This window comes from Pseudopipra pipra, chromosome 4, assembly GCF_036250125.1.
Source record: "Pseudopipra pipra isolate bDixPip1 chromosome 4, bDixPip1.hap1, whole genome shotgun sequence".
Classification (NCBI taxonomy): domain Eukaryota; kingdom Metazoa; phylum Chordata; class Aves; order Passeriformes; family Pipridae; genus Pseudopipra; species Pseudopipra pipra.
Window position 1 is genome coordinate 59,847,655 of NC_087552.1, and position 12,824 is coordinate 59,860,478.

At 35.6% G+C, this 12,824-nt stretch overlaps 1 protein-coding gene across 6 annotated transcripts in view; it reads left to right on the forward strand.

The window, feature by feature from the left end:
* LCORL (ligand dependent nuclear receptor corepressor like) overlaps positions 1-12,824 on the forward strand; it is an 83,263-nt gene that overhangs the window by 67,568 nt on the left and 2,871 nt on the right. Inside the window, exon 8 of one of the 6 annotated variants that reach the window (XM_064653134.1) lies at positions 627-1,603. The exons of the other annotated variants lie outside the window; for them this stretch is intronic. Within the exon in view, the coding sequence (XP_064509204.1) occupies positions 627-658 (32 nt within the window). The 3' untranslated portion in view covers positions 659-1,603. Of the gene's footprint in view, positions 1-626; positions 1,604-12,824 lie in introns of those variants that run through there. 6 annotated transcript variants of the gene reach the window in all.

Below are 12,824 nucleotides of genomic sequence, written 5' to 3' on the forward strand. Positions count from 1 at the left end.
CTTTTGTACTTCATGTAATAATATAGAATTCTTCATATTTAGCTCATTTGGTGTAACCCTGCTTTCCCAAAATACAGCATTCTTTTATCTTTAGACTACTATTTTGTATTTTAATTCACTGATTTGGGGCCAAGCTCAACATAAATAACTTGTTTTGAAGAAGATCAAGCCTTGACACAAGATTGCTGTAAAAAAAACAGAACTAGAAAAGGAAATGGGTAGCATGTATCTGTTTCTATTTTGCAAATGAAGAAAGAGCTCTCTCATACTTGTAACTCATTGAGAAAATGTTACATTCCAATTCTATTTATCTGTAAACATTTTGTTTCTACAGCAGTGTAAGACCTATTACTGTGATTGGTCTCATGTTAGTTTTAATTGGGACTCAATTTTATTTACCTGATAACTTTCCTCCTTTAGTTTTGGATCTTTAGGAAATCTGATAACTATTTTGATATTTTACATTATTTCATTTACAGTTTTTGTTATTTTCCCTTTTGCTCATAGTTTCTCATATCTATCATTGTCTTTAGAAAGGGTATGACAGAAAGTTCATTGATAAAGGAAATGTTAAAAGACAAAGAATGATGATTTTCTCCACGCTTGTAACCCCAAATCTTTTTTAGGGGTACTGTTGCATTACCAGGGGATTGTCTGATACAGAAATGATGTCTTGTTTTGGCATGTTGATTCAACATTGTGTATTCTTCACACCAGCCAAGGAAATCATACAACCATTTTTAGTTGGAGTACAGCTACTGCCCAAAAAGAAGGAACATGATTTCCAGCTGTGCGTGCGTGTGACTTTAAACATAATTCCTGCATCTGGAACTTTAATGCATATGAAAACATCATTATTTGTTCATATGTTCTTTGGATTGTATTTTTGTTGATGTGGTACCATAAACTATATCATTGTTCTGTTGTCATGCTTGAAATGTTGTTATATACACATTTATGGTTAATATTTGAAGTTTTTCTTCAAGTTTTACTGATCTTGGGGTCTTACCAAATGTTCTTGAAAAAGACAGGGTTTGTGATGATGTTTTATTGTGAAGCATTGTGGCAGGTAGGCAGAATGTTGTTACCAAATTTTTATATATACTCAGTTTTCGTTGTCATGTACAAGTGGGAATAAAGCAATTGAGTTCTTACAGGTCAGGGCAGTATCAAGCAACCATGTACTCATTGTAGCAACAGAAGAGAGTTAATCACTTTTTCACATTGCCTGTTGTGTTCAAGATAAGGTGGCTGGTAGATACATACGATATTTGTTACTACTTGACTTCTGAACCGTTGCTTCAACAATGCATTTGATGTGTTGAGGAGCAGTTCCCTTTTACTGTAAATCTATGTTCTGGCCATTTTAATCTCTTCAGCAACACTGAAACACTGTTATTCTCTATGGTGGCAAAGAAAATTACGTAAGCATGTTTTTAGGAAAGCATCTATGTCTTCTTTTCATGAGAGCAGTTCACTCTTTTTCCTTGTAACACTAAAGGTCACATTCATGTGCTTTGGACTGGGCCAAAAGGCTTCAAGAAAGCCAAGCTAAAATAAGAGAAACTGTTATCCAACAATAAAACTGGGACACTGTAAAATACTTCATTTTATGATCTTACAATGTACTGAATAGTTTAAAAATCTGCTTCAGGGGATGTGGACTTTAAACAGATGCACAGGAGGCTGTGGACCTTCTATGGTAGCAGGCAGTGCTGTGCTGACATCACCTACCTGTTCACTTGCCCTTCGTATCAGGGTGGGACTTTTGCATAGAAAAGCTTTTAAAAATAATTCCATTCACTTGAAGTTAGGCTATTTTCTTCATCTAAAATGAACTTTTTCATTTTCTCCCTTACATTTTGGCTTTTCTTCAAGTAGTCTGGAGTTTTAGAACAGAAACCTGTAAGATTTGTCAGCAGAGAATACGAATTTTCAGTTTTAATTTTTCATCATGTTTAAATGTGGTTTTTAAATGCTATCTTAATGAAATCAAATTAGTGCAGTACTTGAAATGAGAATTTGCTGATTTTTATAGTCATTTCAAAGTTGACTGCAAGAGTTAAGAATCTTAACTATGAAACTTCGTGAGTCTAATTGATCTCTTCATTGTGCACATAAAATAACAAGGATGTTAATATTACAGACAAACCTTTTCTTGAGCTTGACTCCCATTACCATAAATTTTCTTAAAATTGGGGGGGGGGGGAAATTTTGTGAACTCTTTTTTACACATCTATATTAGTATAGCTTTAATATTCCAGTATTGTTGAGTATTTGTCACAGGGTAGTGCAATCCAGTAGTGATAAGGCTACAAATGGGAATCACTTCTCTGCTACTGTGGAAGACAGCCTCACACCAATGATCTTGTGACAAAATTGATTGTCTTTAGCAGGGCTGTTCAGCTTTCGCTTTCATGAAAGGAGCATGTTCTACAGTCCTAATTAGGGACAAATTTAAAATAATAGGTAAATTGCAAAAGAGACATTGTAACAGCCTTTAAATCTGTTGATTTTGAGAAAGCTCTTTTCACAAAGGCTCTTCATTGGAGGGTTACTTGGCTCTAAAATAAATTTCACCTGTGATGCAGAGTAAGCAAATAGAAATTTTCAGAACTGTAGTTGCCGGACAAGAGGTTACTTTTTCACAGTCAGGCATTAAACAAACTAAGAACATTAATAGAAATGTAGGAAGAGTATGAAATGAATGACTGTTCTCATAAGTGGGCCATTTTTAATGCAGATGTATAAGAGCAGAAAGGTAGACTTGATAAATAGTTGACTATACATGTACAATAAATCCTGACTCATTTAATGAACTCATTTAATAAGGTCTATTGCCTTATTCCCCATAATGCAACAACAGCAGCTTCAATACCACAGGTTAATGCTCCATTTTCTTTTACACTCTGGAATTCTACTTGCCAAATGCAATTACATAGAGTCTTTTCTTCCCTTTTCTTTTTCTCACATCATGTGATCTAGTGTAGAGTGTAAAAGTTTTGGATGCTATTTACCTTTAAACTGTAGTTATTTACATATTGCCTTAGGCTATGCTGTTCCTTATGTTCTTTTGAGGGTTCTGAGCTAAGGATTTTTACTTTTGCTTCTTTGAATGATAGACTTCTTTCAAAGAACTCAACTCTGAAATCTTTCATTTCCTTTGCCTGCTAGGAACTGTCTGTAGTTTAGTGCCATGATCAGTAAGCCTTTGTGTAGCATTTATATACCTAGTTTTATACCCAAGTTGGGGCTTTTTTGTCATTTTATTCAGTATTGTTTTGTTATCATCTTTTAATTTTTTCTCTTCAAAAACTGAGGAACTCATACTCACGCTTTCCCATTTGTCCTCAGTCTTGAGGAAATGAGCAAAATTTTCAGCTTTCTTTAGGGAACTGGTAATACTATATAAATAAAGACCAGCTTCCATCTTTCTGCTTAAGTCTTTCTCTAGAAGAGAAAATAGCAGTTTTTCAAGGCCTGCTCAGCACTTTTGAAAACCTGACAATACGTATCCTTTTTAAAATCCTCTTTTCTCTTAAGAGTTTACAGCCTTAAAGCAGAGCTTCAGTTGCTGTTAGATAGAAAAGGATAGAGGTCAATCAACACAGCCTGTGAAGATGTAACTTGTAAATTAAGTATTAATGTAGTCTGACTGTCACAGAGCAGGTTAATTATGCTGAGACACTTCCGCATTTTGGTGTTGAGCTCTGGGAAAATAGTCCTATTCAAGAAAGGTGCTTTAATTCATAGAGACCTGTGCACTGTGCCTTAGTTTGCACTCCTCTATTGTTTATATACTAAAGCTAATGCTGCTTTTTTTCTTTCATCACATATTTGTCAGTGTCTTAAACTAGAATCATCAGTTAGTTACATTCAAAAAGTGCAGATTCTGATTCCAGAATTGAGGGGGGGAATTCAAATGACTGAGCTGTTGTTTGCATGTATTCTTGGGTAGATTTTCCTTCCCTAATTCCTTCTTCGTTCATCAAAGGATAGTTTTAGTCTGACCTTTGATGATTTGAAACCTTCTACAGATTTTCAAGCCAAATATAATGCCATGTATTTATTCACTGTTTATCCTTTCACAGCAGGGTCCTTTAAGCTTGCTATGATTACACAATTGTGCCTTAAAGGTATTGTTTAATACCTTTGAGACTAATAGAAGTGTTTTTTGTTATTTTAAAGTATCTTGGGAAAAAGCCTAAACATTTGTTTTCAGGGCTATACAGAGTGGTGCTATTTCTTACTAAGTTACCTAAAATTCTCTTTCAAATGTAGGTTAACATTTGGTGGCTGTTAGAAATCATATTTCATTTTTTATGTTCCTTTTTCCTTGTGTTCATTTGGTAACTGTATATTAATTTAATAGAAATATGATTTTTGCCATGTTTTAAGGGCACCATTTTCTTTTCATAAGCCTTTTTTTCTCTGGTGTTTCCTGTGGTCAACATGAAAATGAAAGGCCCTCTAAAATGGCCTTGAGCCTTGGGTGTTCCCAAGCATAACTGAGTGTTTCTGAAAGCTGTTGACAGCCTTCAGGTTCTAATTAAGACAGATATTTTTGCAGTAATCAACAACTAGTTAGATGGATGTATCTGAATGGAAAATGCTTTATATGGGAAGCTCAAGATTTTAAGAGCAGCATTTTGCATTCACATGCACACAGCACAACATCACAGCTTGGTGTCGTGCTTCATGTTTTCAATGAAATATAAAATATGATGGTGTTCTTGGTGTGTAATGCAGTAAAGCAAATTTATGGAGTCCTCATTAACAATGTTTACTTCATACTTATTTAAAAGATTTTATTATATATTTTAAAATAAATCAGAAGAAAATGTTTGGAAATCAACATTATGGTTTTTACCAAATACAATTTTATGGAAACGTATGATTTATAGACCTGTACCTGAATGTATTTGTAAGGGATATGTGCTACCAATGAACTGTGAACCTTTCTAAGGTACAACTTTAAGAGAAAATCACTTCTTTGAAATACTGCAAATAGAACTGAGATTGAGATCCCAATTGAGAAGTTATTTGGAATTTTTTAATTACTTTATTGTTCACAGGAGTTTTTTAATAGTGCTTTATAAAAAGCTAGAAAAGAAAATATTAATTATTTCACTGCTAGTAAAAGAAAAGATTGAAATTACTGTAACTTAGCAATAATTAAAATGTGCTCCACACATTTTATTCCTAACCAGGTTATGACTTGATGTTTTTGATTAGTTGCAGTATACCTTGATAAAATAATGCTGTTCTTGAGACACATCTCTCTCCATCTTCTTATTTTAATGCATAAAGTATCACTTTGAATTGCTGCAGTTTTCTTATCTCCTCTGTCTGTTATTTCTTTTTTCCCCTTGTTGGATTGCCAGCTTTCAGCTGAATTGTTTTCTCGTCTAAGTGCTCACTTTATATTTCATTCTCAGTGTATGATTTTTCATGAACTTTATTAATTACTCACTTTAATAAGTCAGATGATCTATGTTGTCCCTGCAGTTTCCTACCTTTTTTCCTTTCTCACAGAAGCACGGGAAGTGTGCACACTTTTTGATGAGCCCAAACAGGATGTCAAGCCACTTCATATCGACTTAGCTCCTGTAATGAAAATTACACCATTGCCATTGGCTGTCTCTTCCAATATTAGCTATCCCACTGCTTTTTGTATATCATGATACTTGTATTTTTACAGCAGTATAGCATTGACTTGTGCTTCATCTGTGATCCCCAGTAGCTGCCCACCCTTTGTTACAGAAGTGCCCAACCTGCCCTGCTGCAGCACCACGGTCCTGCAGAGCTGCTGTTTATTCCACACCATTGCTTTTATTCTTTTAGTTTATTCAGAGCCATGTCTGAACCACTGTTCAGACCATTTAGACCATTACACTCTGGTTTTTGCACATTTATCTGCATCCTCTCTTCATACTTTGCTCTCCCTTAGTACCAAACTGTAACTAATTCTCAGATCACTCATCAGCTTTCCTTTTATTTCAATTATAAGTTTGTGAGTGCCAGAGGATGCTCTGCAGAAAGTGAGTGCAGCCTAGTTTTATTCCTGTTTTGGTTTTTACTGCATATTTCCCATTGTGTACTAGTGGTGGTCCATACTGTCTCTTACACCTGATAAGAGATTTATAATACTGTGAGCAAGATGTCAATGAGCCTTTGTCAGATTTCTTCAAACCCAGATGTGGAAAATCCTTTATAAGTAGCCATACCTACTTTGCAATCCTCTTTTTCTTACTGAAGACCAGGTAACTCAGTTTTTTTCCTACAATGTAAAGATACATGTTTTTTCCAAGATCAGGATATTTAAACAGATTTTGTCTTCCCAGCTCCATGCTTTTGGGCCAGCAGCTCTGGATGCTTTATAACTCTAGACAAGTTACTGTTTCCTCTGGCAACTTACACATTCTGTTCTTGTGAAACAGGTCAAGCAAATTTTGTTTCTTTGCATTTTTTTCATAACTCAAAAATGGTTTTCATGACCATTTTCTGATGCTGATTCCTCTCATGTTCTAGGCATCAGTAAAGGCTGCTTAGATTATTCTTCAACTTCTTTAGTGTACAAATAAGGGTTTCTCTTGCTATGTGAGAAACTTCCTGATTTATGGAGATCTAGGTGAGGCACTTTTTGCTGTATTCTTTTGTTTAGTTTTGTCAATCTGACAGATTATACTGTTTGATTTTTTTCTTTCAGCAGCAGAAATTCACCCGACTTATGTCTGCATTCAGATTTATTGGTTCCTTACCACAAATTAAACTTAGACAGGCATTCCACAAACTTTTCTTTCAGTGGCTGTGCCAGCTCACCTACTCTCAATCCTCCACTTCCTGCCACATTCTCCTTTTTTTTCTCCATGTCAAGGCATCCATAAAAGGAATCAGTGCTTCTGTCTTTTATCGTGGTTTGTCTGTAAGGGGCAGGTATCTTAACTTGGCTGTAGCTCTTTCTTCAGTGATCAGCTTTAGATCTGCTTCACGCTTACTGGTAGAAATGGCCTCAAGATTACCTTAGGACTTAAAATCCTTTCAAAAGCATAAGTCTATGCATTTCTACTTGGTTTGGAATGTTTTATGTCAGTTGTCAAGCCATCACTGAGTAATGTGACTATATTCATGTTTTTTATGTATTTCATGTTTTTCCAAGCAGGTCTTATGTAGGTGTTATTCTTTGTTTTCACTTCGTGGCTCAGGGAAGAATATTTCTAAATTGAGGTCCTGCTAGGAATTAGAATAATGAGACTTTTACATTTCATATTGAAATACATGCATACATGAAAATTCAGATGCTTAGAGAAGTTAGTCTTTTCAAATGGATCTTGTCACAGGTTCCTATTACCTAAGGTGTGGATTTCACAAATATGCAGAGGTTATACTTGATGTTTTACTGACACAGGCTTGCCCTCAAAGCTCTCTTATTTACAAATGTTGAAATCTTTGTTTAAACAATGGATTATTTCTCTGTACGTGAAATGGAAGCAGAGCTGAAAAATTCTTGTCTAGAAGCTGTAAGAATGCCTTAAGACGTTTTTCTTAATTAAAAAAAGTTCTTGTTCTCACTTAGGTCGTGCTCTTTTATCTATATGTGAAGTTTTCCATTTGGAATAAAGGGTAAATTTTAGGGGGGGAAAAAGAGACTTAAAATTAGGTTTCAGTACTTTTATTGGGGAACTTAGCATAAACTTCAAACAGTTCAGTAACAATAATTTAGTTTTAAAATTTAAGAAATTGCAAGTAAATAATTAAGAGCTATACTCAAATTATCAATTCTTGAAATTGTGCATTTTGTTACCTGTCTTTCTAGTTTAAAGTTCTAGAGATGTGTGTTTGAAGAAATTCCCTTGTGTATCATATTTGTTGCTGACATTTCCTATTTATCAGTTTACTACTCACAGCTGGTTTTAAATTTTATTTAAGTAGTCGAAATCTCAGAAAAGGAAATTACTTATTTGCAAATTGCTGTTTGACCTTCCTTAATTCAGAAGTCTGGTGGGTTATAAACCACCCAGGGACTGTCTCATCATATTTCTGAGATGATCTCTCTCCATAACATAATTGCATTTATAATGTGAAAAAACTATTATGGATTAAAGATTTGAGCTTAAATGACAAGATTTCCATAGCTGCATTCATCACAGCACTGAGATGGGGGCATTCTGCTTCCTCTGAGAGCAGCCTGAACCAGCAGCATGCGTAGTTCTGAACCTCCAACCTTTGTCTTACTGTGCCTCATTCAAAACCATTTTTAATTATGATTAGGTAGAATAAAGATAGCAAAACCTTTTTTTTCTGTTGTGGTATACTTCTAATGCTAATACAACAGTACTCATCTGCACTACAGATGTTTAGGGGATTTTTAATTTGTTTGTATGCTTCTAACTTCTAGTAATGACTGGAAATTAGGTAGTTTCCTTTCATGGAACTGATGGTCAGAGGCAGACTTGTTTCACTAGATGCTAAGAATTCATTATGTCTATCATAAAATGAATGATGCTTCCTTTCAACTGTTAGACTCTTAGCTGCTTTCTGTTTCCAAGATCTTTTAAGACAGAGTACTATGAATGATTTGAGGGATAGAATTATTATTTTCTCTATCAGATTATATACTATCATCACTAGTAAATTATGCTTCAAAATTTTATGGCTTCTTCATGCCCAATTCAGTGACAGTTTACAGTAATATTTTACTTCCTTGTTCTTCAAGAAGCCTGTGCCTTCTGTGGACTGCTAAATAATCTATATTAACACAAAACATGAGTGATTCTTGTCAAAAAGATCACTGTTCCATATAACTTTCTCAGGCTGCTTCAAATAATTATAACTTTTAAAGGGGGAAGCAATGTTGTCTATATTTAAACTTGTCAACATATTCCAATCTGTCCTGTATTTCAGGGAGCCATCCGGACAAAGCTCTGTACTTCCATGGCTGCACAAGTCTGATAAATTTCTTTTGTAAAACAGTTTTAGTTCCCAATTTTTGCAATGAAATTGGAATTTAAACCTTTTATGTTCTCTATGATCTGTTACATGTAAGGAAGTGAGAACATTTTCTGAGGCTGACTGGTTTTGGGCAGAAAGTCATGTTATTTCTGTAACTGTACTCTGAAACTGTTGCCATCCATTCCACTTGCCAAAAGTTTACCTGAAAATGCAACCATCTGCTGGTTGGTTTATAATTTTGTCTCTGTGCAAGTTAAACTTAAAGCTTGAACAGTGTGTGGATATCTCAATATATAGATTCAGAAAATAGCAACCACTAAGTAATTCTCTTTCACTGATGTGCCACAAGTGCTCTCCAATTCCTGCTTGCCTCATTTTAGCTCTCTTTCTCATATGTTTTGTATTTCATTCCTATTTTCTTTCTTCCTATCCCTTTTATTTTTCCTCAGACACTTCTGAGTTTGTCTGAAGAGCAAAATAAACTTTCCACCGTAACTTCAGTCTGGGATTATGGCTGGTTCTGATTTCCATCCCTGTCTTTCTGTCTCTATTTAGTTCACCACCTGTCTTGGTACTCTGCTGTTTTATTTGTCTTAGTATTCCAGCTTTGTTAAACTCAGCTCTTATGTCTAATTTTTAAGACTCCCTGAATCTTGCTTATCTGCCCAGCTTGCTTTGATCGATTTCCAGGGCATTTCTTTCTCTCTCTCAGATTTCCAGATGGGATTCCATCCACTCAGCTGAAATATATTATTACAATGAGAATCCATTTGGTAAATGGAAATGAGACACTAAAATTTTCCTTTGTAGATTTTTTTGTTATTGCATTTTGGCATTGTGGAAAGAGCTTAAATTTTAGAGACAATCAATCAGACTCTGCGTGCTTGGATTACTTTCCTTTCAATATATGTTGCATTATCAAATCAATCTCTGTTAGAAATCATGCTGAGACTACTCTAGTCATTGTAGGTTTTTACCTGATGTATTCCACTATTTCTGGTTTTGGGAAATGTTAGAGTACTCTACAGAGAAAATTTTTTTATGCTCCTAAAGTTTTACTGTTTCTACTCAGTATTTTGAAACCTGTAAAAGCCTCAAATCAGTGCTGTGTATCATGGATGCTCTTATGCTTTCCAAGCTATCGATTTACACATCACTGTTGGTGGCCTTTAGCAAGTACAGTTTGCAGAATTTTTGTCAGACAGGAGGGTATAAGAACCAGTTTGACCTTGCTTTCAGCTTGTTCAGCAGGAGACGTTTTTATCTGTAAGTGTTGCAAAAGATTTAGAGAAACAGAACCCTACAGTGATACTTTCATAGCCGTTTTACAGCATACAAAGACACAGCAGTAATGGTAATCTCTGATGGGAAATGCTGAGGGATCACCTAACAGATAAGAGACATTTTTCCCTATTCCCACTTTTTATTTTTCCTACTTTTTCCTTTTTTCTTTTTTTGACATGCTGTGACATGTCGTAGACACAGATTAACTCAGCAAATGTATGGATTCAAGCTAGCCAGATTTTTTAAAAATTCCTGGTTTTCCTGAACAATGTGGCTCCAAACTGCACAGAAAGTACACAGCTCAAAGAAAATTATTTTCATTTTGTGCTTGGCAGCCTGTCAGCTTCTCCTGTGTTGTTCTCCCATCCTGTATTAAAAATCTATTTCTATTAACACGATGATTTGGGTAAAACTAAATAAAGAAATGCAAAATTTCCCAAAGAAATATTTGTATTTGTACAGCTTTAGCAGGAAGTGTAGAAAAGAGCAGGGTTTTCTTTTGCACTTAGGAGCATGGGAAGGCCACTTGTTGCTTGCTTTAGTAGAAGGTTGAATTCAAAGACCTTTCTATTAAATTCTTTTTGCTTTAATGATAGCAGGAAATTTTTGAAGGGAGAGATGATCCTTTAAGGCCCTAGTGGGCCTGGAAACACAACCACAGACAGGGTTGTCTGCTTAGCCAGGGAGACCGGATAGGACTTCAGAGGCCATCGGCAGTACTCTGATCTGGCTGCTGTGATTTGTTAGAGTAACAGGCAATTAACTCTTTCTTCAGCACTGTTGAAACAGAGTAAATTCAGAGGTGATTCGGTTCTGGTGATATGGGAACTTACAGTTGGAACACACAAAAAAAGACCCCCATGGAGTCATCAATGACAGTTTTCTGGACCCACTGGTTTAGCGTGCAGCAGCATCCAAAGAGAGCCAAGGGCACAGGAGGGCATCCTCAGCTTGCATTTTTTTGATTGCTCTTCTTTCAGATTAAAAAATATAGTCACATTTCCATATTCTTTTTTCTCTTTACTTTCTAAGAAGAGACAAGAATGATCAGGTGAAATACGAAATCTTTAAAATGAATCAGTAAATATGTGACCAGCACTTTAAGACTAGAGGCAAGGGCTAGTAGAGAATAGTGCAACTAAAGATGGAGAAAAACATGTGAATTTTCAAGAAACCTCACTAGTTTGTCATACAAAGATTTATGAAAAAATGGAGCCTGTTTTCTTTTTTACTGGGCTTTTAGCTCAGTTGGCCTGTCTTCAAATTCCCTAGTGAAAACAAAGCTATTGGATATGCTGTGGCTGGAGTTGATGTTCCATGTCACAGGAGCACCTGTAGCTGACTTCCAAAAATCACATGCATGGAAGCTGATTAACTGAGTCAGTCTCAAGTGAATAAAACCAAAAAAAGATAATCATTGCTGGAATGGTAAACAGATGGCTTCAGAATTGGAAATTCTAACCTTTTCAGAGACCATTATATAAGATCAGTAAATGTCTGCCGTATTGGAAGTCGGAGACCTCCATCCTCTTACTGGTACAGGCTTTGGTAAAGAGAACTCCAGGGAGAGGTAGAGTAGGGATACTCTACAGCCTTATTCCAAGCTCTACTGAAATAGGCTTCATGGCTTCTGGTAGCATCAGGCTGTAACCTGCAGTTCTTCCTGAGAGGAGGGTTGCTGTGTGTAACATCTCTTTCTTTTACAAGGAATGCTTCGTGCACTGTGGAGCTTTTGCAAGCAGAGTGGAATAAAATTTAGAGTAGAATCTATTGATGGATTTGGCTGGAGAAATTTAACTGCTTCTGTTTAACTGTATTCCTTTAACTACATTCTCTGATTTCAAAAAGGTTTTCTTACCTTGTTACGTCAACAACTAGAAAATAAATCACTACAGGTAAAAGAATGAAAAGCAAAATGAAAAACTAGGTTCTTCTCAGTTAACAAATATCTTAATGCAGATCTCTGACCATATTTTCCACTTCATTTTTATCAAGGTAAAATTTTCTAAAACAGTTAAGCTTTTTGTATTGTACTGGGAACTGAAAAAAAAATAACATTTTTCTATTCCTGTTTTTATGCATTCTTTTCAAAAGCAAAGTCAAAAGAGTTCTTCTATGAGAGGTAAATAAATCACTGCATGACAATTATCAGCACATACTTCAGTTTAATTTTTGCAAATTCAGTCCAGCCTTTTACACCTTGTACAGAACCCTGTAAAAAACTCTAAAAGATGGAGAGTAGGACAGTCCCTCACAGAGTTGACTGCTTGGAAAGTGCTGTTTGGTACTATTATAGCACTCAGCATTTTCTTGGGAAAGAATGATGGTCCAAATTCCACCAAATCCTGGTAATACACCAAGTTGGTACAATTCCCAGTTTATATACAGAAGTAACATGCCAGGTCATATGAGAAGCCCAAACCTTTCGGTTTTTCTGTCTGGCATTTTCCCAGCATTAAACAGAGATTATCTGCCTACTGCTTTAAAGACAGTAGAAATAAAACCAAAGAACACCACATACCAAAACCACCCCAACCCTCAAAAAACCCCAAACCAAACACCACCATTCATGCCCTTCTCGCCATTTA